Genomic DNA, 26,045 nt, shown 5'->3' on the forward strand with positions numbered 1-26,045 from the left:
ATCTGAGGCAAAAATCAGTGCTTGGTCCTGCTCGTGAAGGCAGGGGCTGGACTCGATGACCTTTCAGGGTCCCTTCCAGTTCTAGGAGATGGGTATATCTCCAGTTATTACCTTATTACCTTTCATTGGGAGCTGCCAGCTGTGACAGCTGGCTCTGCACAGGATTGTCTGACTTCCGTAACAATGCAGACGCTGGGCCCCCCTGTCTCTTACCCCATGCAGGAGCTGATGCCCTTGCTCTCCCGGGACCCACAGCTAGTAGGAAAAGGTAACCCCAAACTCTCGCCTGCCTTCCCCTCACACTGGGGAGCTGGTTTGCTCCATTGTCGGGTCTATTGCAATATCCAGGTCTGGGGACAGCCTCTCTCCCAGCGTATGGCTTAGCGTACTAAACGGAGACAGGCTGCCCTGTCAGCACTCTCTCCTGGTGCCCTGTGTGTAGCGGGAGGGACCCATCGGCTCTGCCCAAGAGCCCGACGGCAGGTCCCCTGGCTGCAGGACTGTGTTCATCCCTTGGCTGTGCTCAGTGGCAGGTGCTGCCCAGAGGTGGAAGGAGAGGTTTGGGTACTTTGACAGCAGATTGCTGCTGGAGGAGATGATGAGATGTCCTACATTTTTAACGGCTTCAAAGAGATTTCCTTTAGCTAGCCTGGCGGTGGGCGTGGCTTGACCTCCATCCTCTGAGTGCGAATGGCGCCTTGATACTGAGCAGAATTCAGCTGTCTGGGTGGGAGAAGAGACCAGGTGAAATTGGCAGGGTGTAGATTTAATCCTCGGATTGTTTGCTTTTGCTCAAAGGCACCCAGCAGCTGGGAATTTAGTCAATTGCAAAGAATGAGTTAAAAGTGGTTTCAGTGGAACACCTGCCCGAGAGTCTCCTCCCCTCCCCACCCCCCCAGTCCATAGTTTGCTCTTTAACAAAACAAACACAACCTTGCTCTTCTGGGCTGCTGCCCAAGGGGCGGGGACAGAACACAATCTACAGGGGAAGAAATAAACCTGACTCTGTACAAATTGTGGTTAAATGCACCAACTAAAAAAACCCTGGGAAACTGAGTGCTTTGCTCTGATCTGTCAGTGATGGGATCGCAGGGGTTACTTGTTACAGACGTGATTAAGTTCAGGCAGAAGTGTGACTTTGTCCACTCCATGCATCATGGAAAATTCTTCATTCTCTTGATCCCTTTGAGCAGTTCGTTGTGATTAGAGCTCCCAGGTGTCAGCGGTTCACAGGGGCAGACTCCTGTTTACACCTACAGGTTTGCTGGGTAAGAGCTCTGACTCCAGGGTGGATCAGCAAGTTGTGCATGAGCAAAGGCAGAAGTAAACAGTACATTAGAGAAGGTGTTTAGCTGCCTTCCTCTATTTACATAATGCACACTGAGCTGCCGGTGCTATATAAGATCTGCTCAGGGCCCCGTTATGATAAATGGAATGGCTGCACTGCTCTCCACTGACCTTCTCTCTGCCCAGTAGCAGTTAAAGCAAAGGGGATGCAAGGTGCATAATATTTTTTTAAGATTAAGACTAGAGTGTTCTCTGTATCCACCAGACACTAGTCTGTCCACGTCTGGAGTGCTGCCTTCACTGTAGGGACACCGTCCGGTTGAAACATTTTTTTTTAAAACCCATTTCCTTCCCTTAGGTGGTTAGACTGAAAGAGGTTTAAAAGCCAAACTTGCTTTTCACCATTTGTGCTGCTGCTCTAACCCAGGGGAGTAAACAGTGACAGTAAACGGACTGGCCCCTTACACAGGCTTCTGTTTATAGCAGTGGTTCTCAAACTATTGTACTGGTGACCCCTTTCACACAAGCCTCTGAGTGCGACCCCCCCCCTTATAAATGAAAAACACTTTTAAATATATTTAACACCATTATAAATGTTGGAGGCAAAGTGGGTTTGGGGTGGAGGCTGACAGCTCGCGACCTCCATGTAATAACCTCACGACCCCCCTGAGGTGTCCCAACCCCCAGTTTGAGAACCCCTGGTTTATAGCATCTGGTCAGTTTCACTTTCCAGTTGTCAGGGTCTATCCCAGGGGTCACCAACCTTTCAGAAGTGCTGTGCCGAGTCTTTATTTATTCACTTTGATTTAAGGTTCCACATGCCAGTCATACGTTTTAATGTTTTTAGAAGGTCTCTTTCTATAAGGCTATAATACAGAACTAAACTATTGTTGTATGTCAAGTAAATAAGGTTTTTAAAATGTTTAAGAAGCTTAGTTTAAAATTAAATTAAAATGCAGAGCCCCCTGGACCTGTGGCCAGGACCAGGCAGTGTGAGTGCCACTGAAAATCAGCTCGCGTGCTGCCTTCGGCGCCCGTGCCATAGGTTGCCTACCCTGGGCTAGAATCTTGCTGCAATGTTAGTTCCAAGATGGCAAAGGAAGAGAGCACGGCAGTGGTGGTTGTGTAGCCCTGAATGGAGGGATTAGAGGACTCGAGGGAATTCAGTTATGGAAAACCCAGTGGCAAGTGCCCATTTCCTCCGCTTGTTCTGTCCCATCGTCTGAGCGGTGGGACAAAGGGAAGCACCCAAAGAAACTGAAAGCCTAGAGCAAATAGAAAGATGGTGGTTTATACAGCCCACCTATGTAACTCGCTGCTGCAGGAGGCTAAAAGACAGGCATAGAGGCTGCTGTTGGTCCCAGGATATTAAAGACACAAGGTGGGTGAGAGGGTTCAGAGTGGAGCCGTGTTCGTCTCGTTCAGCAAACAGAACAGGATCCTTGTGGCACCTTAGAGACTAACACATTATTTGGACATAAGCTTTCGTGGGCTAGAACTCCTCCAGCTCTCGCTTTGTCCTGCCGGGGCTCACTCTTCGTCTTGGTAAAGCTCTTCTCCTTTTGTCCTCCAAGGCCCTTCTGGGACCTAGGGCAGCTGCACATGGTTTTGCACTGGCTGAATCAGCCAGTCATCTCTGAGGAGGCCTCATGCAGAGCATTAACTGGTGTCCCAGCCTTTGAACTGTGATGCAATTCCTAACCAGTTACAATGTAACCCTTTAATCCCTCGCTGCAAATGCAAACCACTTTTCACTAGGGGTGGGGCTCCCAGCCTTCCAGCTCTGATGGTTAATGGAAACATTTGCTACCTCACTGGCTGGCTTCTCTAGAAAATGTTGTTGCACATTTTCCAGTGAAAAGGCTCAAGCTTCCATCACGACATAAGGGCCAGCGTTGTATCCCAGGGTAAAACCCAGGACTAGGGGGGCAGGAGAGTTGGGGGTTTGTTCCTGGCTCTGCAGCTGGCTTGCTGAGACACCTTGCCCACGTCACTTAACCTCGCTGCTGCTCAGTTTCTCTGTAATAAAGACAACCCGCCCCTTCCTCTGGAGAGTGCTGGATGAGTGCTTCAATTGTGATTACCACTACAAAAAGGGTTTTTTTTCTCCTGCTGGTAATAGCTCACCTTAACTGATCACTCTCGTTAGTGTGTGTATGGTAACACCCAATGTTTCATGTTGTGTGTGTGTGTGTGTGTGTGTATATATATATATATCTATACATATCTTCCTACTGTATTTTCCACTGCATGCATCTGATGAAGTGGGCTGGGTCCTGGCTCTTCTGTCCAGCATGGCAAGAATCTGGGTGAAACCAAGCTCTGCAGTGGCTGGCTTGGTGGGTGGCTGTGGACTCCCTGGTTTCACTGAAGATCGATACTGGAAATTGGATTCTCGTGTATTTTGTCATGCTGGGGACTGACCTGGTTCCCAATAGCCATGAGCCAGATCCTGCTCCCCTTTCTCCCTGAGCCAGTGGAGCTACTCAGAGCGAGCGAGGGCAGGAGAACTATAAGGAGCTTAGATCGTTGTCTTTCCAAGCTGACTCTTACAAAGCACTTGTTGGAGTGATGGTGTGCGATCCAGGCCTGCCTGAGCTGCATTCTAAGGGTGTTTGGTTCTGGGTCTCCTTTAGCTTCTAGGCCTGTCTCCAGACAAGTGCAGCGACTCCGGAAAGCCCATAGGATGGACAGTCTGGGAATACTGACTTGCAGGGCATGGTAGGAGTAGAGAAGTGGTACAGGAACTCCCCTGAGATCTGGGTGCTGCCCCTGCAACTCATCTGCTTCCAGTGCAGAATGCTGATGGATCAATCCGCACCTGCCAAAGTCAGGCAGAGCCCAGTGCTCCCCTAAGGAAAATGCCCCATTCCCATATGATCTGAGGAAGGACAGATCCAGGGGTGGTGGCAGCAGAGGCCTTCAAGGGTTGTCAGTCCATTCAGGGCGTGCAGAGACTGTCACTTCTGTGAAGGCCTGGTCAGCTCATGCACCGGCACTGGTTTAATGAAAGGCATGATGGGTTAAATTGGTGCATCTGTGGGTGGATGCTCATGGGGTTTAAATCTGTGTAACTTTCAGTGATAAATCTGTGGGCTCACGCTCAACCAATATCACCAGTTTTAAACCAGCTGAGTTTCCCCCCAGGGGTTTGCCTCAGTTTAACGAATCAGGTTTTTAGGAAGTCTGGGTGAGGACAAGCCAGGTACAAGGCAAACTGCTCCACCCACTGTTCCTGCGTGCTAGAAGAACTGCATGATCTCTAACCCTGATCGGGGTGTCTGGCCATCTAGCTAACTCTTCTCCATGACAAAATAAGGCTTTTGCAAACACAAAACACAGCCAAAAGCCTTCAGTGCTTGGAATCAAAGTGTCCCACGCTGGTTTCTGCCAAAATTTCCCCACTCCCTTGCTTGGGTTCATGGTTCTAACCGTGAAGCTTTTTATTTCCGGCAACATGGATTGACACTGAACTTCCCAACACTTGTTTGTGTCTAATACTTAGTGGGAGGGAATTGGCCTTAGGCTGTTACCCAAAATAGCAGCGACCGTAGCCTGCTGTGGTGGTGGTGGGGTGGGGGGAAGGTAGGTGCAAGCACCTTTCCATTCATGTATCCAGCCAGCTGCCACCTGCTGTGTAACAGGCCTCTGGGAGCATGGAGGGTGACTTGCCTCAGTGCAGGTAGCCAGCGAGACCACGTATCTGCTAAGCGATCTGCCGCCTAAGGAGGCAAGACCCCCTCCAGGGCTGAGGGGTTCTCAAACTTCACTGCACCACAAACCCCTTCCGACGACAGTAATTACTGCATGACCCTGAGCCCTGCCGACCCGGGTTGATGGGCCGAAGCCCGAGCCCCTCTGCCCCGGGCAGGGGCCACAGCTGAAGCCCAAGGGCTTCAGCCCCAGGCCCCATCAAGTCTAAGCCAGCCCCAGCCACCCCATTAAAAGGGGGGCCTGACCCACAGTTTGAGAACCAACGGGATAGGTGTTAAGAGACGGAGAAACATTTCCCACTGTACGTTGCTCATTAGAAGCAAACAAAACCCCTTCCACAGGCGTGGGACTCATGCTACCATCAGTGTGGACAGAGGAGAGCATTGCATGCGTTTCCGCTGTGCCCTCTGGGGCTGGGATGGGACAGCGAACGTAGCACTTTTACACGCCCTAGGAGCGGTTCTGTGGTCAAAGTCCTGTGTAAAACCAGCCCGGCTTCCTTCCCTGGTGCAGGCGACTGTTAGTCGTGGCTTGTAGGGGGGAAAGAGGGCAGATAACGAAGGCCCCTCTTCTTCAGCAGGAGAACAGGGAGAAAGAAAATCTCCTGTTCAGATAGCGGAGTGGGGGGGTCCCCTGAAAGATGAAATGTCCCCATAACTTTGCCGGGCGCTGGAACAATTTGTACAGGTGCTGAGAGCCATTGACTCAAAGGGGGAGGGGTAGCCCAGTGGTTTGAGGATTGGCCTGCTAAACCCAGGGTTGTGAGTTCAGCCCTTGAGGGGGCCATTTAGGGACCTGGGGCAAAAATCTGTCTGGGGATTGGTCCTGCTTTGAGCAGGGGGTTGGACTAGATACCTCCTGAGGTCCCTTCCAACCCTGAGATTCTATGAGTCCAATTACTAAGATATTACCAACCCTGTAAACTTCAAGCCATGGGGTGTGGCTGGACCCCCAGCACCCTAGTTCCACCCCCTATAAACTTTGCTGCATCACCCCACACGCAGGTGTGGCACCAGCACGCCAAGCTCATGCCTGGGGCAGCAAGCCATGGGGGGCGCTCTGCCGGTCACTGCGAGGGCGGCAGACAGGTTGCCTTTGGCGGCTTGCCTGCGGAGGGTCTGCTGGTCCCGCGGCTTCAGCGGAGCTGCCGCCGAATCCGCGGGACCTGGGACCTCCCACAGGCAAGCCACTGAAGGCAGCCTGCCTGCCATGCTTGGGGTGGCAAAATACCTAGAGCTGCCCCTGCCCCCACGCACACTGTCTTGGCGCACATGCAGCCCTTTGGGGTATTGGGTGCTCTTGATCTGACACTTCACAGCCCGAGAAGCTGCCGGGTGAAAAGTTCTTAAGTTGTGCTGCTGTGTAATTGCAAGATGGACTGTGAAGGGAGCCTTAGCCGTGGTGCTTGGAAAGTGCCTGTCATGTGCAGCGCTTGCTCTGATGTGTGGGGGGCACTCAGCCACCCTCTCAGCCAGCGGCCCACTCCGCGCCCTCAGAGGCTTTTGCTTTAATGTTGCTGTTCCTATGAAGGCTGCACTATCGATTGTCTGGGCCCTGCTAGGATGCATTTCCCACCCCGGCCATACAGCTGTGCTGAGCAGGGGCCAGGAACGGGAGGCTACGCACATCGGGGGGGCGGTGGCTCACCCTGCGTGGGAGCCGGCCACGTTGCTTCTCCAGCTGGGGGCTGCAGGTTGTGGATCCCGCCCCCCACCCCCTAAACTGCTCCCTGTTTGGTGCTGGCAGGCCTAGGAGAGCCGGAGAGGCCATTAAAGCAGGGCTGTACCGTGAAAGCTTTTAGTGACCCCCCCGCCTGGCGCTCACCGCGCAGAGCATTAAGAACCTAGTGCACTAACTGGGATGGGCTCTGCGGGGGGGGGAGGGGCAGATTAGGCAACGCTTCATTTCCTTGGGGTGAGATCCGGGAGCTGGGGCAAGGAGCCCCTTGCCCGGTCGGTGCTCTGGGGGCTGGCCCCTGGGTCTCACCCACGTTAGTTGTAACCACTTGGGATGGTTGCCTGAGTGGGAGCATCCGCATTCCAGAGCTTCCCTTCCCAGGTTAATCACCGGCTTCCTGGGGGAGGGGAGGGCGTGGGGTCCCGCAGCCATTTCCTGCTGATCTTGGAGCTGTGATGACAAAGCAGCCCTGGCTTAGCCAGCACCTGGGACGCCCTGCTGTGCTGGGGGCAGAGGGAGGGAAGGACAGCCTGCCTTCAGCATGGGGAAGAGAACTCAGCTCCCCTCCCCCCCAGCCCAAAAGTTGGGGCTTACATTAATAAATGCAGGATATCTGGGGTCTGGAATGGAAGCTGGTTCCCCCCCAACCCCCCGCCCACATAAAAAAAGTTGCTGGTGCCCGGGTCAGGGTATGATTTTGAGGGGAGGGTGCAGCAAACCCCTCCAGTGGCTCCTGGGCTGTGAGCTACGGGAATCCCCTTCCAGCCTGTGCCAGCAGCTCTGGGTGGCTGGGCCTGCAGAGCTACCGGGCCTGCCGTGCCCACCCAGGCTCATTACCGGATAGTCCCAGCGTGGGCCCCACGAAACCCACCATAAATCTCACCCCCAGGAGACCAGGGCAGTTCCCAGAGCCCAGCGTTGCTGTTTGCGCTGCTGGCACCGAGTCAGGAGAACTTGGCTTGTTTGCTCTGGCAGAGGTGCTGCTGTCCCCAGGGCCAAGGAAACTGGAGCACGGGCGCCCTCTGGCTGAGACTGGGACCTTGGCTAGAGCCTGAGAGCCTCGCTGACGGTCACCATCAGTCCTGTGCCTTCCAGGATCCCTAGGTCGGGGTGGGGAGGGGGTGAGCTGTTGGAAGCTGGGCCTGTAGCTTTGGTTAGAAGCAGCGTAGGATGGGGTGGGATGTTATGGCACCTGGAAGACTACGGGGGGACGCGTCTCTTTCGAGAGAGCTGCAAATGGCGTCTGTAACGTCTGAGATCTCAGGTCAAGCAACGTTGCTCCAAAGCAGCCCCTGGGCAGCATCTGCTTTAACTCGAGCGTGAGCCGGCTGCATGGCAGCCTCTGAGGCCTGGCTGAGGCGCTTTCCTGGCCTGGGTTTCCCAGTGGGTGATGGGCCGCGCCGCTCGCCGTTGGTGTGTATGTGGAAGACTCTGTGAATACGCAGGTCACCACTCCCCCCCAGTACTCCAGGGCAGAGTTCACCTCCCAGTGGCTGCTGCTGCAGAACCTCCATTGAGAGTGATAGCGCAGCCTCGCTCCTCAACCACCGTATCCCTGCAGTCTGAGAACCTTGCTAACGACCCCCCGCCCGGTGCAAGCGGGCACTGAACCCTGCGGTCTCTCCCTGCCCTCAGCAGAGCAATTCGTCGGGAGGCCGAGTTGCTAAGGCTTTGTGGCTGGGGAGCCGCGTAGTGACTAATGGGTTAGTAATGGCCCTTGGCCCTGAGTCCAGGATGTTCTGTTCTGCTCTGCTGTGGCCTGGCCTCTGAACTGCTTGCGGACTCGCAGGTCGGAGCCGCCATTCCACTGGCTGCTGTAAAGGGGCCAGGTTCTGCCTGCGCTTGGTGGGTGGCAGCTCAGTGAAACCACCTGCCCTCAGCCCACTGCTACCGGCAAGGAGGCTGGCAAAGCTCAGGCTTTAACACCAGCCCTCCTCATTCGCCCCTTTCGCGTTCTCTGCAGCAGCTTTGGCTCACTTTTCTCCTGTGCTTTCAGAGCTCCAAACAGGGGAGCAGGCTGCTAAGTGCCTAGAGTGAGCCACGGAGCCTGGCGCAGTGTGGGAGATACGGGCCCCTGGCTGGCGGGGCTCTGTCCAGAGAGAGGGACGTCCAGCTGCTGGGTATCCAGTAGGGCGGGGACTGGAATACACCGATGGGCAGGTGGCTCTGCTTCTAACCCCCTTCTCCTGCTGGGCTTTGCTGTCTCCGTCTCTGCAGTGAGCTTCGAGGGCTGCGCAGGAAGGAACCGGACGGCGTACCTGTCAGATGACACGCACTTCAAAGTGCACACGGATGGAGTCGTCTCAGTCAAACGTCGCCTCCATCTCCACGGGCACAAAAAGAGCTTTTTCATCCATGCCTGGGACTCTGCCAGCAAGAAGCACTCTGCCAAGGTTACCGTGAAGAGAGAGGGGCACGGGCACCACCACCACCAGCACATGGTACGGCGACAAACCCAGCGGGGCTGGCTCGTGTGACCTGTCTGCCCCGGCTCTGCCCGTCTGACGCGGTATCCGTCGGTGGCCGTTGTGTCCTTCAGGCCCAGAGGGTTCCCTCAACGCTGGCCCTGGGCCAGTCTGGGCTCATCCTCTGCCAGCAGAACGGCCTCTGTCCCCTGAGTGCCTGCGCTGCGTGGCTGCCGGTGCTGCCTCTGCCTTGCAGAGCCTGGGTGGGACCCCGGGGCTCAGGTGGCACTCTGCCTGCTGCGCTGGGGGAGGAGGGCGGCTGTCAGCTATTGGGCCAGGGTAAAGCTCCTGGCAGCCGTTCAGCCCGCAGCTCTCTCCTGGATCTGGCTTACTTTACAAACAAGAGCAAGGAAACTCAGTATCCTTGGGCACCACCAGCTTCGGCCCACTGGGAACCAGAGGCCATGTCTTCCCTCCCTGAATACTAGAGTGGGGGCATCCCTGACCCTGGGTGTCTCCATCCTGCTGCCTCCTCCACGTGGGCTCCTGTTGGTCAAGTGCCCTGCCACTACAGCTCGGCGAGAGGAAAGGCCACAGTGAAGCAGGAGGCGGCTCCACTCCTGAGGAGGAGCAGGAGTGAGCACAGCGCTGCAGGGACGCTGTCCTCCAGAGCAAAGCCGAGTCTCCTGCCAGGGAGCTGCTGCGCTAAGGGGCAGAGGGTTGGGGTGAAAGGGAGGCTGTAAATTGCAAGCGCCTGGGGCTGCACATCAGCAGGAGCTAAGGACACTCAGCACCTGGCAGGATTGGCACTAAGTTAGGAGCTTGGATCTCTTCCAGCTCTGGCTCCTGTGCTCTGCAGCTGGGCTCTCAGATTGGCACTGTGGCTGGTTGTCTGCACACATCTGTTCGGTGTGCAGCGTCCGCCAAACAAGCGAACAGGTTGGTGGGAACCACTAGGAAAGGGCTAGATAATGAGCCAGAGAAGATCCTAATGCCACTGCATAAATCCCGGGTACGCCCACAGCTGGAATGCTGCGTGCAGTGCTGGTCGCCCCATGGCAGAAAAGAGCTGTTGGAATTGGAAAAGGTACAGAAAGGGACAGGGGTATGGGACAGCTTCTGCATGGGGAGAGATTAAAAAGCCGGGGGCTGTTCAGTTTAGAAAAGAGACAGCTAAGGGGGGATAAGACAGAGGTCTATACAGTCATGACTGGGGTGGAGAAAGTGGATAGGAAAGTGTTGATAAATGCAGAGTAATGCACACTGGAAAACATAATCCCAACTATACATATAAAACAATGGGGTCTAAATTGGCTGTTACCACTCAAGACAGAGATCCTGGAGTCACTGTGGCTAGTTCTCTGAAAACATCCACTCAATGTGCAGCGGCAGTCGAAAGAGCTGGCAGCTGCTGCTCGGTATCTGGTCTGGGGCCTGTTGCGTCTCTTGTGACGAAGTGCCATGCCCAGCTATAAAACGGATAGGCAGAAGTTCCAGCCCAGCCCAGTGGTGAATTAGCAAGAGCTCGCAGCTAATGGCTCCTCAAGCCCTTTGCAGAAGGTGGAGAACCAGAGTCTGGATTTGTCTGTGTAACGGGTGTGGCTGGATCTTGGACGGTTTGTTAAAACCTCCAGCCGCCTTGTGTCTAATGCAGGGACCTCGCTGTGAACCGTCTCTCTCTCCCTGCAGGACTCCCCCGCCAATGCTCAGGCAGACATACTCCTCTTCCCAGAGTCCCGCCCTGGCCGGAAGAGGCAGAAGAGAGACTGGGTCATCCCTCCAATCAACTGCCCTGAGAATGAGAGGGGGCCCTTCCCCAAGCCGCTGGTTCAGGTATGGGAGGCCTTTGGCCCGGCGTCCCAGCTAGGCGTGGTGTGGCGAGTGTGTCACTGTTGGGGTGTGAGGAGGGGGGCTCTTTGGAGAGCCGGCAGCGGGGGATAGCTGGGAGAAGGCAGAGGGGGAGCATGGAGAGATGGGCGGGTGGCGTTTGGAAGAGCTCTTGGGATCTGACACTCTGGTTCCACCCAGCGCATCCCGCTGGGCCGAGGAGCCGTTTCATTGCCAGGGTCTAGCTTGCTGCCACTGGGTGGCCATGCAGCGCGGTGCTGGGGAGAAGGCTCCATCCGCGCCCGGACGGCTCCTATGTCAGCATTGACAAACAGAACCCACCCAAGCCCTTTCTCTGCTACTGGGCTTGTGTGGCAACAAACCCGCCTTCCAGGCCTGTCCTCCCCCGTATCCTCTAATGGGGTAAATGGGGGCAGGGGGTGCCGAGCAGGAGCCTGAATGTGGGGGGCAGCTTCTCGGGGACTGGAGGGGTTCTGCACAGATGGGGAGGGGAGCACAGGCTGGGGCGGGCCCGGTGCTCAGAATCCCCCGGATGACCCTCCTGTTCCCCGGCACCAGATAAAATCCAACAGAGACAAAGAGATCCAGGTTTTCTACAGCATCACGGGGCAGGGCGCAAGCACCCCCCCTGAGGGCGTCTTCATCATCGAAAGGGAGACGGGGTGGCTGAAGGTGACACGGCCGCTGGACAGAGAGGACATCAGCCACTACACGGTGAGTCCCTGGGTGCCGTGGATGGAGCAGGGGCGTGTTCTCAGGGGCTGATGGCCCCTGGAGCTTGGAGGTGGCTGGGAAGGGGCCAGAGGCTCCAGTGAACTGGGTTTCACTCCATTTCTTGTACCGCGTGGTCCAGAGGGCAGCTGCCCTCTCCTCCCCCTCACGGTCTCTTCCCCGAGGCCCGGCAGAGTAAAGCCAGAGAGGAGGTGCTGACCCCAGCTGGGCGCCGCCTCCTGCTCTGTGCCCGGCCCAGGTCATGTCAGCACTTGGCCCTGGGGCCTGGTTCTTTCCCCGAGGTGCTGAGAGCTGCAGCGGGAGCTGAGGGGCCCCAGCACCAGTGAGAATCGGGCCTAGAGCGCGCTGACAGCCCAGCACCGTCTCGCTGCCTGAGCAGGGCCCCTGCTGCTTGGAGACGCGCTCAGCGTGCGCCTCCCGTCTCCGAAAGCTTGGCTGGATGCCTCGTCACGGGCCCATGGGTCTCTGCTGGGCAGAGCAGGGCTAGCGGGTGGCTCCATGTCCATTACTGATGTTGGGGTTTGGCCCAGCAGGGAGGAGAAACCATAAATCCACACAGGTCAGGACAGTCCAGACTGGCCCCTCCTTGGGTAACAGGACCTCACTGTGCATGGGCCAGCCAGTGATTATCCTCCGAATGTGGAGAGGAGCTGGATGAGCCCTTGGAAGGCTGTCCGGACCCTGGGCACAGGCTGAGCTGGGCACATCCCCCATGCTGGGTGTGTTCCGTGTGGCCTGCGTGTGGACTCAGGACGCTAGTGGGGATGGTCAGCCAGCAGCTGGAGGTGCGGAATCGAAGGCAAGCCCCTCTGGCTAAGCCAGCTAGGCTCGGGCTCCCGTTCTGCAGGGACATGTGGAATGCTGCACACAAACCAAGCATGACCACTGCTTTCGGAGCCGTGGCTGGGTGTGGCGGGCGCTGCCGGCTGCTTTCGGAGCCGTGGCTGGGTGTGGCGGGCGCTGCCGGCTGCTTTCGGAGCCGTGGCTGGGTGTGGCGGGCGCTGCCGGCTGCTTTCGGAGCCGTGGCTGGGTGTGGCGGGCGCTGCCGGCTGCTTTCGGAGCCGTGGCTGGGTGTGGCGGGCGCTGCCGGCTGCTTTCGGAGCCGTGGCTGGGTGTGGCGGGCGCTGCCGGCTGTGCATGGCCATGTGGCTGCAGGACTCGCAGGGTGGCTTGATGGTGCCTTACCCCCTGTGCTGCCTTTGCAGCTCTATTCCCACGCTGTGTCTGCGAATGGGGAGTCCGTGGAGGACCCCATGGAGATCATCATCACCGTGAGCGACCAGAACGACAACAAACCCCAGTTCACCCAGAGCGTCTTCACAGGCTCCATAGGAGAAGGAGCCACGCCAGGTATGTGAGCAGAGCCCCTACTGGGGGGCTGAGACACACCTGACATGAGATGTGGCTTTGGAGGGTTCCGTCCAAGGAGAGAGAGAGACGGGGGCTGTTTGAGTGTTGGGTTAATTTTGCTTTGAAGAATTTAAATCCCAGAATAACCCAAAGGGGCTAAAATCTGCCCACTGAGCAGAGGCGCCTTGTCCAGAGCGGGCTGCTCGTGCGGATGGCTGGGTTTGGAGCAGACTCTCCCTCCCCTTCCAACCCAGCAGTTCAACCACCCGATCCTGCAGGAGAGTCGGCATCCTGGGGTTGAGCACCCGCCTCGCTACAGACCCCGCGTACAGAAGGCTCTGGGGCTGGCAGGGAGCAGGTGCTCGGTGCAGATACCGCTGATGGGGGCGGTACGAGAACTGGAAGAGAACAGGGGAGCTAATTTGGTAACAGTAAATGTAGCTCCGAATGGTGCTGTCCGTTTACCTGTGAGACGCTCCTAGGGCTCTGGTCTTTGTATCGCCCCAGTGAGATCGATGGCTCTGGGCTGACGGCTCAGCCTGCGCTGCCCCGAGGCGCTTACAATCGTATTCCCCTTCTTTGGTGACTGCAGAGAGGAATTGGTAGACGTTAGGGATGGGAAATGCCTGGTGGTTGATCTAGTCACCTTCCCCCATCCCCCTCGGTGGGCCAGGGCGGGATTGTTCCTGGCAGTATGTCCTGGAGAATCGTCTCCAATCTCATTGTGTCCTAGAACTAGAAAAATTGTGTTACTCTAAACTCGTGCCCAGGTACCTCCGTGATGCAAGTGACAGCCACAGATGCAGACGACAGTGTAAACACCTACAATGGGGTCATTGCTTACTCCATCCTGCAGCAGATACCAGAACAACCCCACAGAGGGATGTTCGCCATCAACAATGAGACTGGCGTCATCAGTGTGACTGGAACTGGGCTGGACAGAGAGGTGAGTGCCGCAGCGTTGGGTCGGAGGCACGTCCGTGTGTTGCGTTTGCACAGAGCGGATGGACGGCCCTAGGTTCTGAAGGGCGAGCGCCGCACCGAAACGCATTGGGAGGGGCAGGTGTCTGGTGCAATCCGTGTCACGCTGCAGGATGTCTTTGGCAAACTTCTGCTCTCTCCGTTTCTCCTGGGCGCTTGTGCCATGTTAGACCTCCCCTGCCTGGCCAGCCCTCGGGCTGAGTGAATTGTGCTTGGCAGGGAGGCAGTGGGGGGTTCAATGGGCATCTCTGCAGCGCTAGAAACTGACCCCCCTGTGGGAGGTCCAATCGTTTGTCCGTGTTCGGTTAATTCAGCTAATTTAAATGCATCAAATCTCAGCCCCATGTTGGGTTGTGTAGAAACACGTTGTTGCCGAGCCTGAGCCCAGCAGAGAGGTTGCACTGGGAACTCTACTGATCAAGGGAAACCCACTTTCTAACAAATACAAAGTGAAACTGATGTCATTGATTAATTGTCCAAGCCCAGACAGATGTGCAGAAACCCCCAAGCTGGTCACTGTAGATAAGCAAAGTGAATGCTTAAAATGCTCTCGGCTACCAATGTGAAATACTGATTTTAGTAGCAGGGACAATGGCCGCTTGCCTCCTGAATTGTGAAGCAGGTTCCCTTACCTGTTACTGCTGGGTTTCAGTGGATGAAACTGCCCAGAGACGGCACCCGCAGCCAGAAGAGTGGTGCTGCTTGATAGCTGAGTTCAGGAGTTCTCGCCTCCTGTATCACCTGCTGGCTGCTCTGACAGCGATGAAACTAATCATAAAAAGTTCCCCTGAGAGGAAGAGAGGCAGGGCCTGCCAAAGCCCATTCCCAGCCAGTATTGCAGCAGCCTGACATCTCCTCTGGGTGCTAACCCAAAAGTGACTTTTGTGGCTTGCAGACGACCCCCAACTACACGCTGATTGTCCAGGCTGCCGACTTACAAGGCGAAGGCTTTACTACCTCAGCTACAGCAATGATTGAAGTCATAGACATCAACGATAATGCTCCAGTGTTCGATCCACTCAGGGTAACGTAATCTCTCACCTGCTTCTATCTCTGTTTGCACTACCCGGGTCGGGAGCTCCACTCCCAACATAGAGGATTTCATTAGCTACATCTGAGTTAATTAGATGCCTGACAAAACTGTCCAGTTACTAACCCCAGACTTGGTGAAGAATCAAAGGGGCAGAATTAGTCCATGGGGTTAGAGAATCAAATTCTTCTTCTGTGCCAAAAAATTTTGCCTCTAACTGGAAGTTGCCTGAACTTGCTCCCTTTAGGAATGTGAGTGAAAGGCAAACATAACATCAACCTCATCGAAGTACCGCCAGCCATTGGGGGAGCTGGGGACCTGCATGCTGTGTGTGTTCGTATCTGAGTGCTGAGAGCCAGATCCTAGCTCGGCATAGCCACGTTGAAGCCAGTGGAAATTGCTGATTTCCCCTAGCTGTGGATCCTGGCCCTGGGCGTGTAGTTATGGAATAGCCACTGCAGGGACAGATGACATCTGTCGCTGGAACACTCAGTGCAACTTTCCATCCCCACCCCCAATGTACGGGCCCCCTTGAGGAGAATGTAGCAGCTCTGGGTGCTATGGCGCTCCCTGGAAATAGGTGCCGCTTGTGACAGCAAGGCCCATGATTCTGGCCCAGGATGTCCAGCTGGGGTTCCCTTTGGAGCCCAGCAGCTGAAGCAGTTGGACTCTGCCCCTGTGTGGAGGGTTCCGGCCCCGCTGCAGAAGCCGGACATCTAGGCTTTGTTGTTTTAAAAATCGATGGGATTCTGGGGCTGCGAGAAGTGCTCCGGCGGCTGTGCAGTAACCCGCAGTCAGAGTGGCGCCCTGCATCCAGCCTGTCCCTTCTGTTGCAGTACCAAGCCACGGTGCCTGAGAACGAAGTGGGGGTGCTGGTTGACAGGCTGCATGTGACGGACAGGGACAAGCGGGGCTCTCCGGCCTGGCAGGCGAGGTATGAGATCGTGAAGGGGAACGAAGAGGGCTTTTTCACCATAACCACCGACCCCAACAACAACGACGGGATCCTGAAAACTGCCCAGGTGAGTCATGGCAACCCAGCGCCACCTCAGCCCCCGTGCCCCACCTTGATGTGACTGACTTCGAAAATGCTACAGTCTGGTGGGGACGTCTCCCGGGGTCCTGGGCTGCACTGCTTCTCCCTCCTGCGCTCACCTGTGTTCACCCCAGGAACGTACACCAGCCCGGCTCAGCCCCCTGCTCTCACTCTGCAGGAGCACGATCCCCAGCAGAGGGTGCCCTGGGGAGCTCCCAGTTTGGGTCCCCAGAGCCCTGCTGCGTGTGAATCCTTCCCCAGGAAGATACGACTCTGTCTGGGGTCCCAGGGGCTTACTCTCAGCCGCCCCAGGGCCAGCGCTACTGAGACTTGCTCTTCGGGATCTCTCCCCAGCACTGCTTGGGGTGGGGTGGGGGTGTCCGTCTGGCAGGACGGACTCAGGGCTTTAGGTTCCCAAATGTCTCCCTCCCCACTCCGGATCTGGTTAGGGGCTGTGGGCCTGCCATCAGGGGCTGTGGGCCTGCCATCAGGGGCAGAGCTCAGTGCACTGTGGAATGGCACCAAAGAGCAGGGAGGGAGCGTGGTCGAGGGATTAGACCAGGGGACTGGGAGTTGAACAATCCTGCCACAGAATTCAGAGCTTCCTTATCCCCGTCAGTGTGGTGGGGAGGGTTCTCCCTCCCGGGAGGCTCGGGGGCAAGTGCGTGTGGAGCACTCAGGGGGTCTTGGACGGAAGGCATCCGGGGAAGGGCATAGCGCTCTCAAGGGACCTTCCCGAAGCGAGCCTGCTGATGGGCGGAGTTCCTCTGCCGCCAGGTTAGTGTGTGTCCTTTCTCCAAGGGCAGGATGAATAGCCTCCCAGCCGTTCAGAGCGCTGCTCCTTGCCGGGAATTCTCCCTGGTGTTAGCAGGGTTTATATTGTCTCTCCTGGAAAGCTGACTCCTTCCTTTGCATCCTTTCCAGGGCCTGGATTTTGAGGTGCATAAGCAGTTCATCCTCCACGTTGCTGCAACAAACGACATTGTCTTCTCAGTGCCTCTCCCGACTTCCACAGCCACCGTCACTGTGAACGTTGAGGATGTGAACGAAGCCCCAGTCTTTGATCCGCCTATCAAAAGCGCAGTGGTCTCAGAGGACTTGCCTGTGGGACAGCAAGTCACCTCCTACACGGCCCGGGACCCAGATAAGAGCCAGATGCAGAAAATCACGTAAGGGCGGGAATGCTGCAGATAAGCCTTGACAGGCCCCAGGGACTGAGCTCACAGCAGCCATTTGATTTGTGCATCAGCTGCTCAGGCCACCCCACATCAGTCCAGAAATGCTGCACGGCAAACACAGTGTGGCCTGTGCACGGCCTTTCTGTGTCCCATGGGCCCCGGGGAAAGCCAGGCACTAAGGAGGTTCTAATTGTTGGCAAACTCCTCCTTCCTGCATCGGAAATCATCTCAAATCTCAGTCATCTGCTCTCTTGAAAGGGAATAAAGGCAAATTATCTGGGCAGATCAGTGGTACGATTGCCCTGCTAAAACTCAGACCTAACTTTGCACGATCTACCTTCATGCTTGAAAACTGGGTAACTGGAAATATACCGAGCTGGCTGTTTGCTCAGCTAACCAAGCAAATCAGGGGCGTAGCTACGTGTGCAGCGCAGCCAGGCCGTCGGCAGCTCCAGGCCAATCAAGCTGCTGCCTGGTGACACAAAGGCCTGGTCTGCGCTACGAGTTAGGTTGACGCAAGGCAGCTTACATCTAGTTGTGTGAGTGTCTACACTAAAATGTAGCTCCCACCGATGTAAGTCACCCACTACGCCAACTTAATAACTCCACCTCCGCGAGAGGCGTAGTGCTTCGTCGATGGAGCGTCCGTGTTGTTGGCTGTCAGCTCTGCATGGGGCTCAAAGCTGGATCCCTGCCCTGGCAGCAGGGCTCCCAGCTATCAGGCCCAGGGCAGCAGGGCTCCAGGTGTCAGTGCCCCACTTAAGTGCTTCTGCCGCCGACCGAAGGAGCAAGTGTGACGTGACACAGCGCTTTAATGACTGCGCTGCCTGAACGTCGACTTAATTTTGTAGTGTAGGCACGGCCAACTCTACCCATCCACGCCTCTGTCCTGAGCTCTTCCCTTCAGTCCCTTTACGCTGTGTGCTCTTGGTACCTCTCTTCCTCTTTCACTGGCTGGAGGGCAAGGAACCAGCCCTTCTGATCTGAAATGAGGCAAGCTGCATTCCTGCCAGCAATCTGCGCGAGTGTGAACCCTAGCAAGCACCTGAGAGCCCTCGGCAGGGTGGTGACTGGTCCTCTCCTGCAGGGGACGTAAGCGTGAAAGGGGCCGGTTGTTTATAGTTGCAAACCTAGTTTGCTAGATTTCAGCCTTAAACTCTCACTGGCAAATTCATTTCACGCTCCCATAAGAGCATTGCCCACCTGCTCAGGCCCCGCACCGCATGCTGGACCTTTCTCCTGATCCCTGCTTGCCCTCCTCTCCAGGTACAGCATGGGGAGTGACCCTGGAGAGTGGCTGGCTATTGACGCCCAAAATGGCATCATCACCGCAAAACTGCCTCTGGACAGGGAGTCGAGCTTCGTAGTCAACAACATCTACAAGGCCATAGTCCTGGCTGTCGACTCAGGTAAAGACACGTGGCTTCCTCTTGTTTCGGGCCCCTGTTCTCTGGCCGAGCAAACTGCCTGTGTGATGGGTTGTAAGGCAGGGATCGCTCGTGACTCTCCGGCAGCAGCGCTGCCTTCCCGCTGTGTTTGGATACAGATGCCCCTGGCTAGAGAAACGAGTGAAAACCTCGCCTTGTGCTTACGCAGCGGCTTTCCTCCCCCAAGTCTTGCACTGCTCCAGAGTAGAGAGCAAATAGCTGCTACTCCCGCGGTGAGGAAAGTGGCGTACGAGCCCCTGGCTGCACTGTATAATATTCTGGAACAGGAACAGGAAAAATAGTGCCCAGTGGACACTGCTGGGGCAAAATGTAACTACCCAAGCTGGGAGGTGGCCAGGACACCAGGGCTAATGCCACAGGACATGGAATGGCCCCATGTGGTCTGCACTTTGCTTAGAGACAGAGATGGAGTAAATCAGAGCTGTGGGAACGCTCATGAAAGCATGGCACCATTTAAGGCAGGGGGAGGGCAAACTACAGCTCGGGGGCTGCATCCAGCCCATCAGACCTTTTAATCCGGCCCTCGAGCTCCGGCTGGGGAGCGGGGTCAGGGGCTTGCCCCGTTCCGTGGCTTCCAGAAGCAGCGGCATGTCCCCCTCTCCAGCTCCTATGCATAGGGGCAGCCGGGGGCTCTGCATGCTGCCCCTGCCCAGGCGCCAGCTCTGCAGGTCCCACAGCCAAGGGGGGGACAGGCTGCTGCTTCCGGGAGCTGCTTGAGGTTAAGCGCCACTTGGACCCTGCACCCCGACCTCCTCCCGCGCCCCATCCCCCTGCTCCAGCTCTGATCCCCCTCCTGCCCTCCAAACCCCTCGGTCCCAGCCTGGAGCATCCTCCTGCACCCCAAACGCCTCATCTCCAGCCCCACCCCAGAGCCCACACCCCCAGCCAGAGCCCTCACTCCCCCCGGCACCTCAGCCCCCATTCCGTGAGCATTCATGGCCCGCCATACAATTTCCATACCCAGATGTGGCCCTCGGGCCAAAAAGTTTGCCCAGCCCTGGTTTAAGGCCATCAGCCCAGCTCGTCCCTGCTCCGGCCCATCTGATCACAAGGCTCTCCTCCGTCTGCCCATGCCGTGCTCATACCCAGGTGTGGGAGGAGGCTGGGCGGCAGCAGAGGCGCGTGTGGGATTCTGGGGTCCCCTGCACTGAGCCGTGGTGTCGCTCTCCCTTAGGGACGCCGTCGGCCACGGGCACGGGGACCTTGCTGCTGACCCTCGAGGATGTGAATGACAACGGGCCAGTGCCAGATCCGCGGGAATTTTACATCTGCAATCAGAACCCAGTGGTCCAGTTGTTAAATATTGTGGACCCGGACCTTCCCCCGAACACCGGCCCCTTCAAGGTGGACCTGCTGCACGGCTCCAGCTCCAACTGGACAGCAACTATGAACGACCAGGGTAAGGGGCTGGGCCGCTGTGTGCCCCTCTCGGCTTGTCCTGCTGCGGGGGGAGCTACCCCGCGCTGGCGTTCCCACGGGCTGGTGGCCCAGGGGCTGTGGGGCAGAACTGGGCCCATCCGCCGGTTCTTTGTTGCTTTGTTTGGCTTGCGAAAAGGCCAGTGGAGCCATAAGGCCTTTCCAGTTACTGCTTGTGCTCCCCCTGGCCCCCAGCAGAGCAAGGGGCAGGGACCCCAGTCCCCTCTGGAGCCTGGTGCGTTCTCACTAACCTGCCCAGCCGCCGCTCCTCAGGAGGAGAGTGAGAGCTCTGGAGCAGGCATGTGTCTGCTGGGCCGCTCTTCAGGTGCCAGCCAACCCTACTGGTCTCCTGAACCCACAGCGGGTACCTGAGGGTAGAGCCCCCCTGTGAAGGACCCCAAACGTTTGAAGGGGGCTCAGGCTTCCCCACTCCCGCTGGGCCTGCTGGTTGTAGCCAGTGGCAGCCCCACTATCTAATGCCCCCAACGCCAGTCACACTGCCAGCTGTAAGGGTTGCTAGCTTCCCCCCACCCCTACGAACCCCAAGCTCCGTAAACCTCCCTGCAGGAGCTGGGCTTTGCAGACAGCCAGGCCCCCCAGCGGGGAGGCTGCTCTGCAGTGTGTCTGCCATAGAGCTGGAGGGGCTGGCGGCTTTGGACTCTCACCACGCTGGGGTCCGGCATGCTCGGTGCTGAGGCTGCCTGCCTCCGGGATCCCAGCACTGTCCCTGGAGCGTGTTTCTGACTCGAGCCCTGAATCCTGCTCTCCCCCAGGAGACAGCCTGGCCTTAAAGCTTACCAAACACCTGGAGCCAGGAGAATACAGCATCATCCTGCAGCTGGTGGACAACCAGGGTAAAGCCCAGGTGACGACTGTCAAAGCCAGTGTGTGCGACTGTGACGGGGAAGCCAGGAACTGCGAGAAGAGAGCAGCCATCGCCGGCGGCCTGGGGATCCCGGCCATCCTGGGGATTCTGGGTGGAATCCTTGCCTTGCTGAGTGAGTACCGCGGGCGGAGCCCCCTCACCTCGGGGAGAAGCAAAGAGCCTCACGCGCCTGCCAAGCGAGTTACTGTCGCAAAAGGCCTTAACCTCAGTCTCACGGCAACTGCACCTGCTGCTGAAACGACTCCCCAGCACAGCGTGCGCCACTGTCTGAGAGCTCCCTGGCTGGGGCAGTGCGGCTGGGGACTGCTCCCGCTGCTCTAGCGCCTGGCCTGGCCGTGCAGGCTGCTGGCCCCTCCTGGCGCTGCAGCCAGATAAAGGCCGTGCTTTCACTCCCTCTTTCTAGTCCTGCTGCTGCTGCTGCTGCTCTTCGTGCGGCGGAGGAAGGTGGTGAAGGAGCCCTTGCTGCTCCCTGAGGACGACACCCGGGACAACGTCTATCACTACGACGAGGAGGGCGGTGGGGAGGAAGACCAGGTGGGTGGAGCGCTGAAGCCGATGTTTAGGAAGGCCCTGCTCTCCCCTGCGTGCGGCTGGGGCATCGCAGGGACCTGCTCCGGATGCAGGCAGGGTGGGCTCTCTTGGTGCCTTTCCCAGTCTCACAGCCAGGCTCACGTGGCCTGGCCAAGGTGTCACAGAGGGTCAGTGGCACTGCCACGCTCTGAAACCAGGATCCTCTCGATCCAGCCGCTCGCTGTGATGAGTGGCTCTGCCGGTATCCCAAATCGCTCCACACATGCGGACGCCGCCATCACCCAGGGCCTTGGTCGCCAGCTGCCCCCTCAGATCTCGGACAGCCCCCAGGTCAGCCCCTCCGCCGTGGGCCAGGCCGTTCGGACAGCCCAAGTGTGACTCGCTCGGCGCGTTGAGTGCGTGCAGCCGATGCACAGAGGGGCGAGGCCTGCGGAGCATCTCCCAGCGTGGCCCTGACAGCGCTGCCCTCGGCTTCTCGTGGCTGGCAATGTTGGATTTGCTTGTGCTTCCAACACTGACATGAGCCACTTACAGAAAAGGAGGAGGAGGAGATATGAAAACCCACCCTGCCTTCAGCGCGCCTACCCCCTGGCCCCCCCCCGCCACGGTCCAGTGTTGTCCTTCAGCAACCGCTTCCCTGCAGCCTCGGTACAGAGCGGATCTCTGCGCTGCCCCTGTGCAGGGCTGAGAGCGGGACACATCCCGCGGGAGGCGTTGCTATGGGGTGACTGTGTAGTGGTGGGGGAAGTTCCTGCTGTTGGGCCCTGCCTGAGGCTCCCCCTTTACAACCTTGCTTTGCCGGCGTCTCGCAGAACAGCCTGGCTTTCTCCTGCTTGTTTCCTGACATCCCACCTCTTCCTCCTACTCCCCAGGACTACGACCTGAGCCAGCTGCACCGCGGCCTGGATGCTCGGCCTGAGGTCACCCGCAATGACGTCGTCCCGACTCTCATGCCAGCCCCGCAGTACCGGCCACGCCCCACCAACCCTGACGAGATCGGCAACTTCATCGATGAGGTGAGTGGGGCAGGCAGAGGAGTCGGTTACCCAGAGCTCTCTCTTAGCAAGGCTTCCTGTTGGCTCAGGCTGTGCAGCAGAATCCATTGCTGCAGGCTGGGCTGTGCAGAAACCTTTCCTGAGATCCTGCACCATAATTCCTAAGGCTCCGTCTCTGTGCCCAGTGGGGACACTAAAGCCAGAGATCCAGAGCGTGAAACTCACTGGGGTCAGGGCATTCTCAGTGTCAGGCCCTGGCTAGGGAACTCTTTCCTGCAGCTCAGGCCTAGCCCCCTTCAGAGCGTGATGCACAGCACCCCCGCCTCCCCCCAAGTAGCGAAGGCAGAGAGGAGTCCAATTGCCATCTGTTACCATGCTTGGAACTCAGCGTTTTCATTCTCTTGGTGACAGCTCTGGGATCCCCTCGCAGCTGTGTGCAGTACCACGGTGCGCCAGAGACATCTAAACACCTGGTCAGGACGGGGCCTGGGGGGCCAAGCCCCAGGGACAAAGGGAGGGGGGGATGAAACTCCTGCTGAGCGTCCTTGGGGGAGCTCGACTGCCTTGCTGGATTGCCCCCGCACACACCCCGTGGGGGGACTCAGGTGCCATTCCCAGAACACTGCCCAGATCATCATGGTAGCGTTGCCCTCTCGTTCCTCATCTGCTTCTATCAGCTGTGAAACGGTTACATGGCGATCTGTAAATCACCGTCCTGTCGCCCCGGGAATGGAGCAGAGCACTGCTCTCTTGGCTATGGTTTCAGGCTGCTTGCAGACGCCTGCCTGTCTGTCCCGAAGAGATGGGTACCAGTGGAACTGCAGCAAAGCTACCCCCCAGTTTGCTGCCCCAGCGTGACCTGGCACCTGCCGCAGTGTGGCCCTTAGCCCTGTTGTAAACTGGGATAAGCTGCACCCGCGTGCAGCGCATCTACACTGGGGTGTGCACTGCTGTGAATACTCCAGTGCAGAGAGGGCTCTGGGTGGATCCCCCTGCACCTCTTCACAGTCAGCTCCTGTTGTGAAGGGTTCCTTTGTGGTCACGCGAGCTAGAGGTTTAAGTTTCTTCCAAAGAGAAGCCGAGTCTCTAGCATGAGATGCCAGCTCCTGTGGGTGCAGGGTGCCGGTGCAGGGGCTGCTAACTGCGGTGCAGGTACAGAGTGTGCAGGAAGGGCCAATTCTGGGACAGCAGAACTGTACTGCCCCTCCATTTAAAGTCTGTCTGAGATTCTCCTGAGGGCATCCCCTGAGTGGCACCTCTAGGCAGGGCGAAGCTGTTGCTCTAGCTCCCGATTTAATGCTCCTCCCCAACCCCCAGAACCTGAAGGCGGCCGACACTGACCCCACCGCCCCGCCGTACGACTCCCTGCTGGTATTTGACTACGAGGGCAGCGGCTCCGAGGCGGCCTCGCTCAGCTCCCTCAACTCCTCCGCCTCCGACCGGGACCAGGACTACGACTACCTGAACGACTGGGGCGGCCGCTTCAGGAAGCTGGCGGACATGTACGGCGGGGGCGAGGATGAGGAGTAGGTGCCGCCTGTGTGTTCGGGCTGCAGCCGGGCGACGTGTGAGAAATGTCGCTGTGGCCCGTTCGACACAGACCAGCAAGGTTGCTGCTCTTCCCGAGTGGGCTGGATGGCTGAAATTCCCTTTCCTTAGCAGACAATAGCACTACATAAATCTGTCCTCCTCGCAGTCCTGGCTCAGTTTCTTCAGCCCCGGTCGTTCAGCTGTGGATAGCCAGTGCTTTCCAGCTTAATGGGGGTGGGGGGGATTCTGTTTCAGATTTCGGTCAACCAAGGGCCTTGGTGGCAGCCTGCCCGGAGTGCGAGGCTTCTCCCCAGAACACACTGCACTTTGACAGCTGCACTGTAGGGGCTGCAGGTCCCATTGTGCTCAAGGCGGAGCAACGCACGCTGGGATCGACAGCCTCCACAGACTGACGGTTTCTAGGAGAGGGCAGACCTGGGCTGCTCTCTAGAAGCAGAGGCCACAGCCCAGTTCTGTTTCCTCTCGTGCGGCTGGGGAGCTCCTGGCTGCTGTTACTTCCCCCAGACAGCCAGGCCCTTCCACTTCCCTGTGCCCACGTGGGTGAGCACTCACATGCACCTGCTAAATGGCCTAGTCTTGCTGCTTTGCAGCACACTGGGCAAGGGGTGCCCGGAGAATGCACTCATACCAGTCTGGTGCTGTGCAGCAATGTCTCCACCTGCCCTGCATTTCTTGCTGCAGGCCTCCCAGGACAGGGGCCTGCTAACTTCTGGGGGCTCCTATCTTCCAGCGGTGTTATTAAAAGGTACCCGTTTCCCCGGTGCTCTCAGAATACCTCATTCCGAATACAGGAAGCCTAGTGGGAAACTCCCCTCCACCAGCGTGTGGGATTTGTTCACGTTTTCACGCCACCCATTGTGTGGCTCGGTGCTGCGTGTGCCCACGGAGTGGGTGTGTTCTACAAAGTAGATTCTGAAGAGCAAGCGTGAAGTAGCCTTTCTCAGTAATCGTGGTGACCCGCTACCGCTGGGCCAGTCTGGAACACAGCCAAATTGCAGGGGACTTTGCCAGAGATATTTTTTATTGAATTTTCAGATGCCACTTATTTTTTATTATTATTGTTACCCTTAAACAAGAGCTGCACTTTGATACGTTTAGCACTGTGCCAACCCAAAGACCAAAGATGAGGGTAGCCCTCTTACTAAGCAATCAGTCACGGGAAATATGGGGGCGAGCCCCTAGGAAATCCTCAGGGAACGGACAGCAGATTCACACCCTTTCCTGGAAAGGAACCCCAGGACTCACTTCGGGAGCTCTGCTGGCAAGTGCCCAAATACCTTTGTATGCTGGTTTTAATGAATCCAGCTCGTCCCTGTCCGTGCGTTCATGTGCTCCGAAAGTAGTGATAATTTGTCTCTGTGCGCTGCAGTAGTGACTTTCCATTTCTCTAAATAGAGTTCAGTCTTCCCCGCCCCCTATACTTTGTCATGCACTCCTTACCCCTCCCAAAAAACTGGCTTATAAACCAACTCTTAAGTCTGTCCTCTGCCGACTGGAGGTGTGACTCTGAGGAAGTGTCACAGGACGGTAGTGCCTAGTACACTTGGGGCTCTGTATAAATAAATGCAACGTCTAAAGCCTGACTGTCAGCCAGTTTGAGGCTGTATTTTTGTATAAAGTTCATTCATATTTCTGAATAGGGAGGAGAGGATCTATAAAATTACCAGCCAATACCATGCCAAGTTCTTTTCACATAGTATTTAGCAGGATGTCTTATTTGATTTAATAGCTATAGGCCGATTTATATTTTTCCATTGTGACTACTTCCTTCGGTGCGTTGTCTAATCTCTAATGTATGCAGTGTAATTACTGTGCAATGGAGCTTTAAAAAAAACCAAAATGGCTTTATGCCTGCCTTGATACTTTGTACCTTTCTGTGACCGGGAATGGTGGGATCCAAAGGAAGCTCAGAGAACAGCAATAGCGTTGTGTTAATCTGACGTTTTTATAGCATTTTAATAAATTTGTTTTTAAAAAATA

General features: G+C 56.9%; 1 protein-coding gene across 1 annotated transcript in view; it reads left to right on the top strand.

Moving 5' to 3' along the window:
* The window catches only part of LOC123349244 (B-cadherin-like), a 37,515-nt gene extending 11,470 nt beyond the window's left edge, over positions 1-26,045 (top strand). The window contains exons 3-16 of the mRNA XM_044987136.1: positions 8,896-9,119; positions 10,773-10,916; positions 11,490-11,645; positions 12,869-13,013; positions 13,784-13,959; positions 14,890-15,018; positions 15,861-16,046; positions 16,985-17,229; positions 18,505-18,647; positions 19,861-20,085; positions 20,876-21,100; positions 21,392-21,522; positions 22,392-22,535; positions 23,832-26,045. Of these exons, the coding sequence (XP_044843071.1) occupies positions 8,896-9,119; positions 10,773-10,916; positions 11,490-11,645; positions 12,869-13,013; positions 13,784-13,959; positions 14,890-15,018; positions 15,861-16,046; positions 16,985-17,229; positions 18,505-18,647; positions 19,861-20,085; positions 20,876-21,100; positions 21,392-21,522; positions 22,392-22,535; positions 23,832-24,044 (2,486 nt within the window). The 3' untranslated portion in view covers positions 24,045-26,045. The remainder of the gene's footprint in view (positions 1-8,895; positions 9,120-10,772; positions 10,917-11,489; positions 11,646-12,868; positions 13,014-13,783; positions 13,960-14,889; positions 15,019-15,860; positions 16,047-16,984; positions 17,230-18,504; positions 18,648-19,860; positions 20,086-20,875; positions 21,101-21,391; positions 21,523-22,391; positions 22,536-23,831) is intronic.

The sequence above is a fragment of the Mauremys mutica genome, chromosome 14 (assembly GCF_020497125.1).
Source record: "Mauremys mutica isolate MM-2020 ecotype Southern chromosome 14, ASM2049712v1, whole genome shotgun sequence".
Classification (NCBI taxonomy): domain Eukaryota; kingdom Metazoa; phylum Chordata; order Testudines; family Geoemydidae; genus Mauremys; species Mauremys mutica.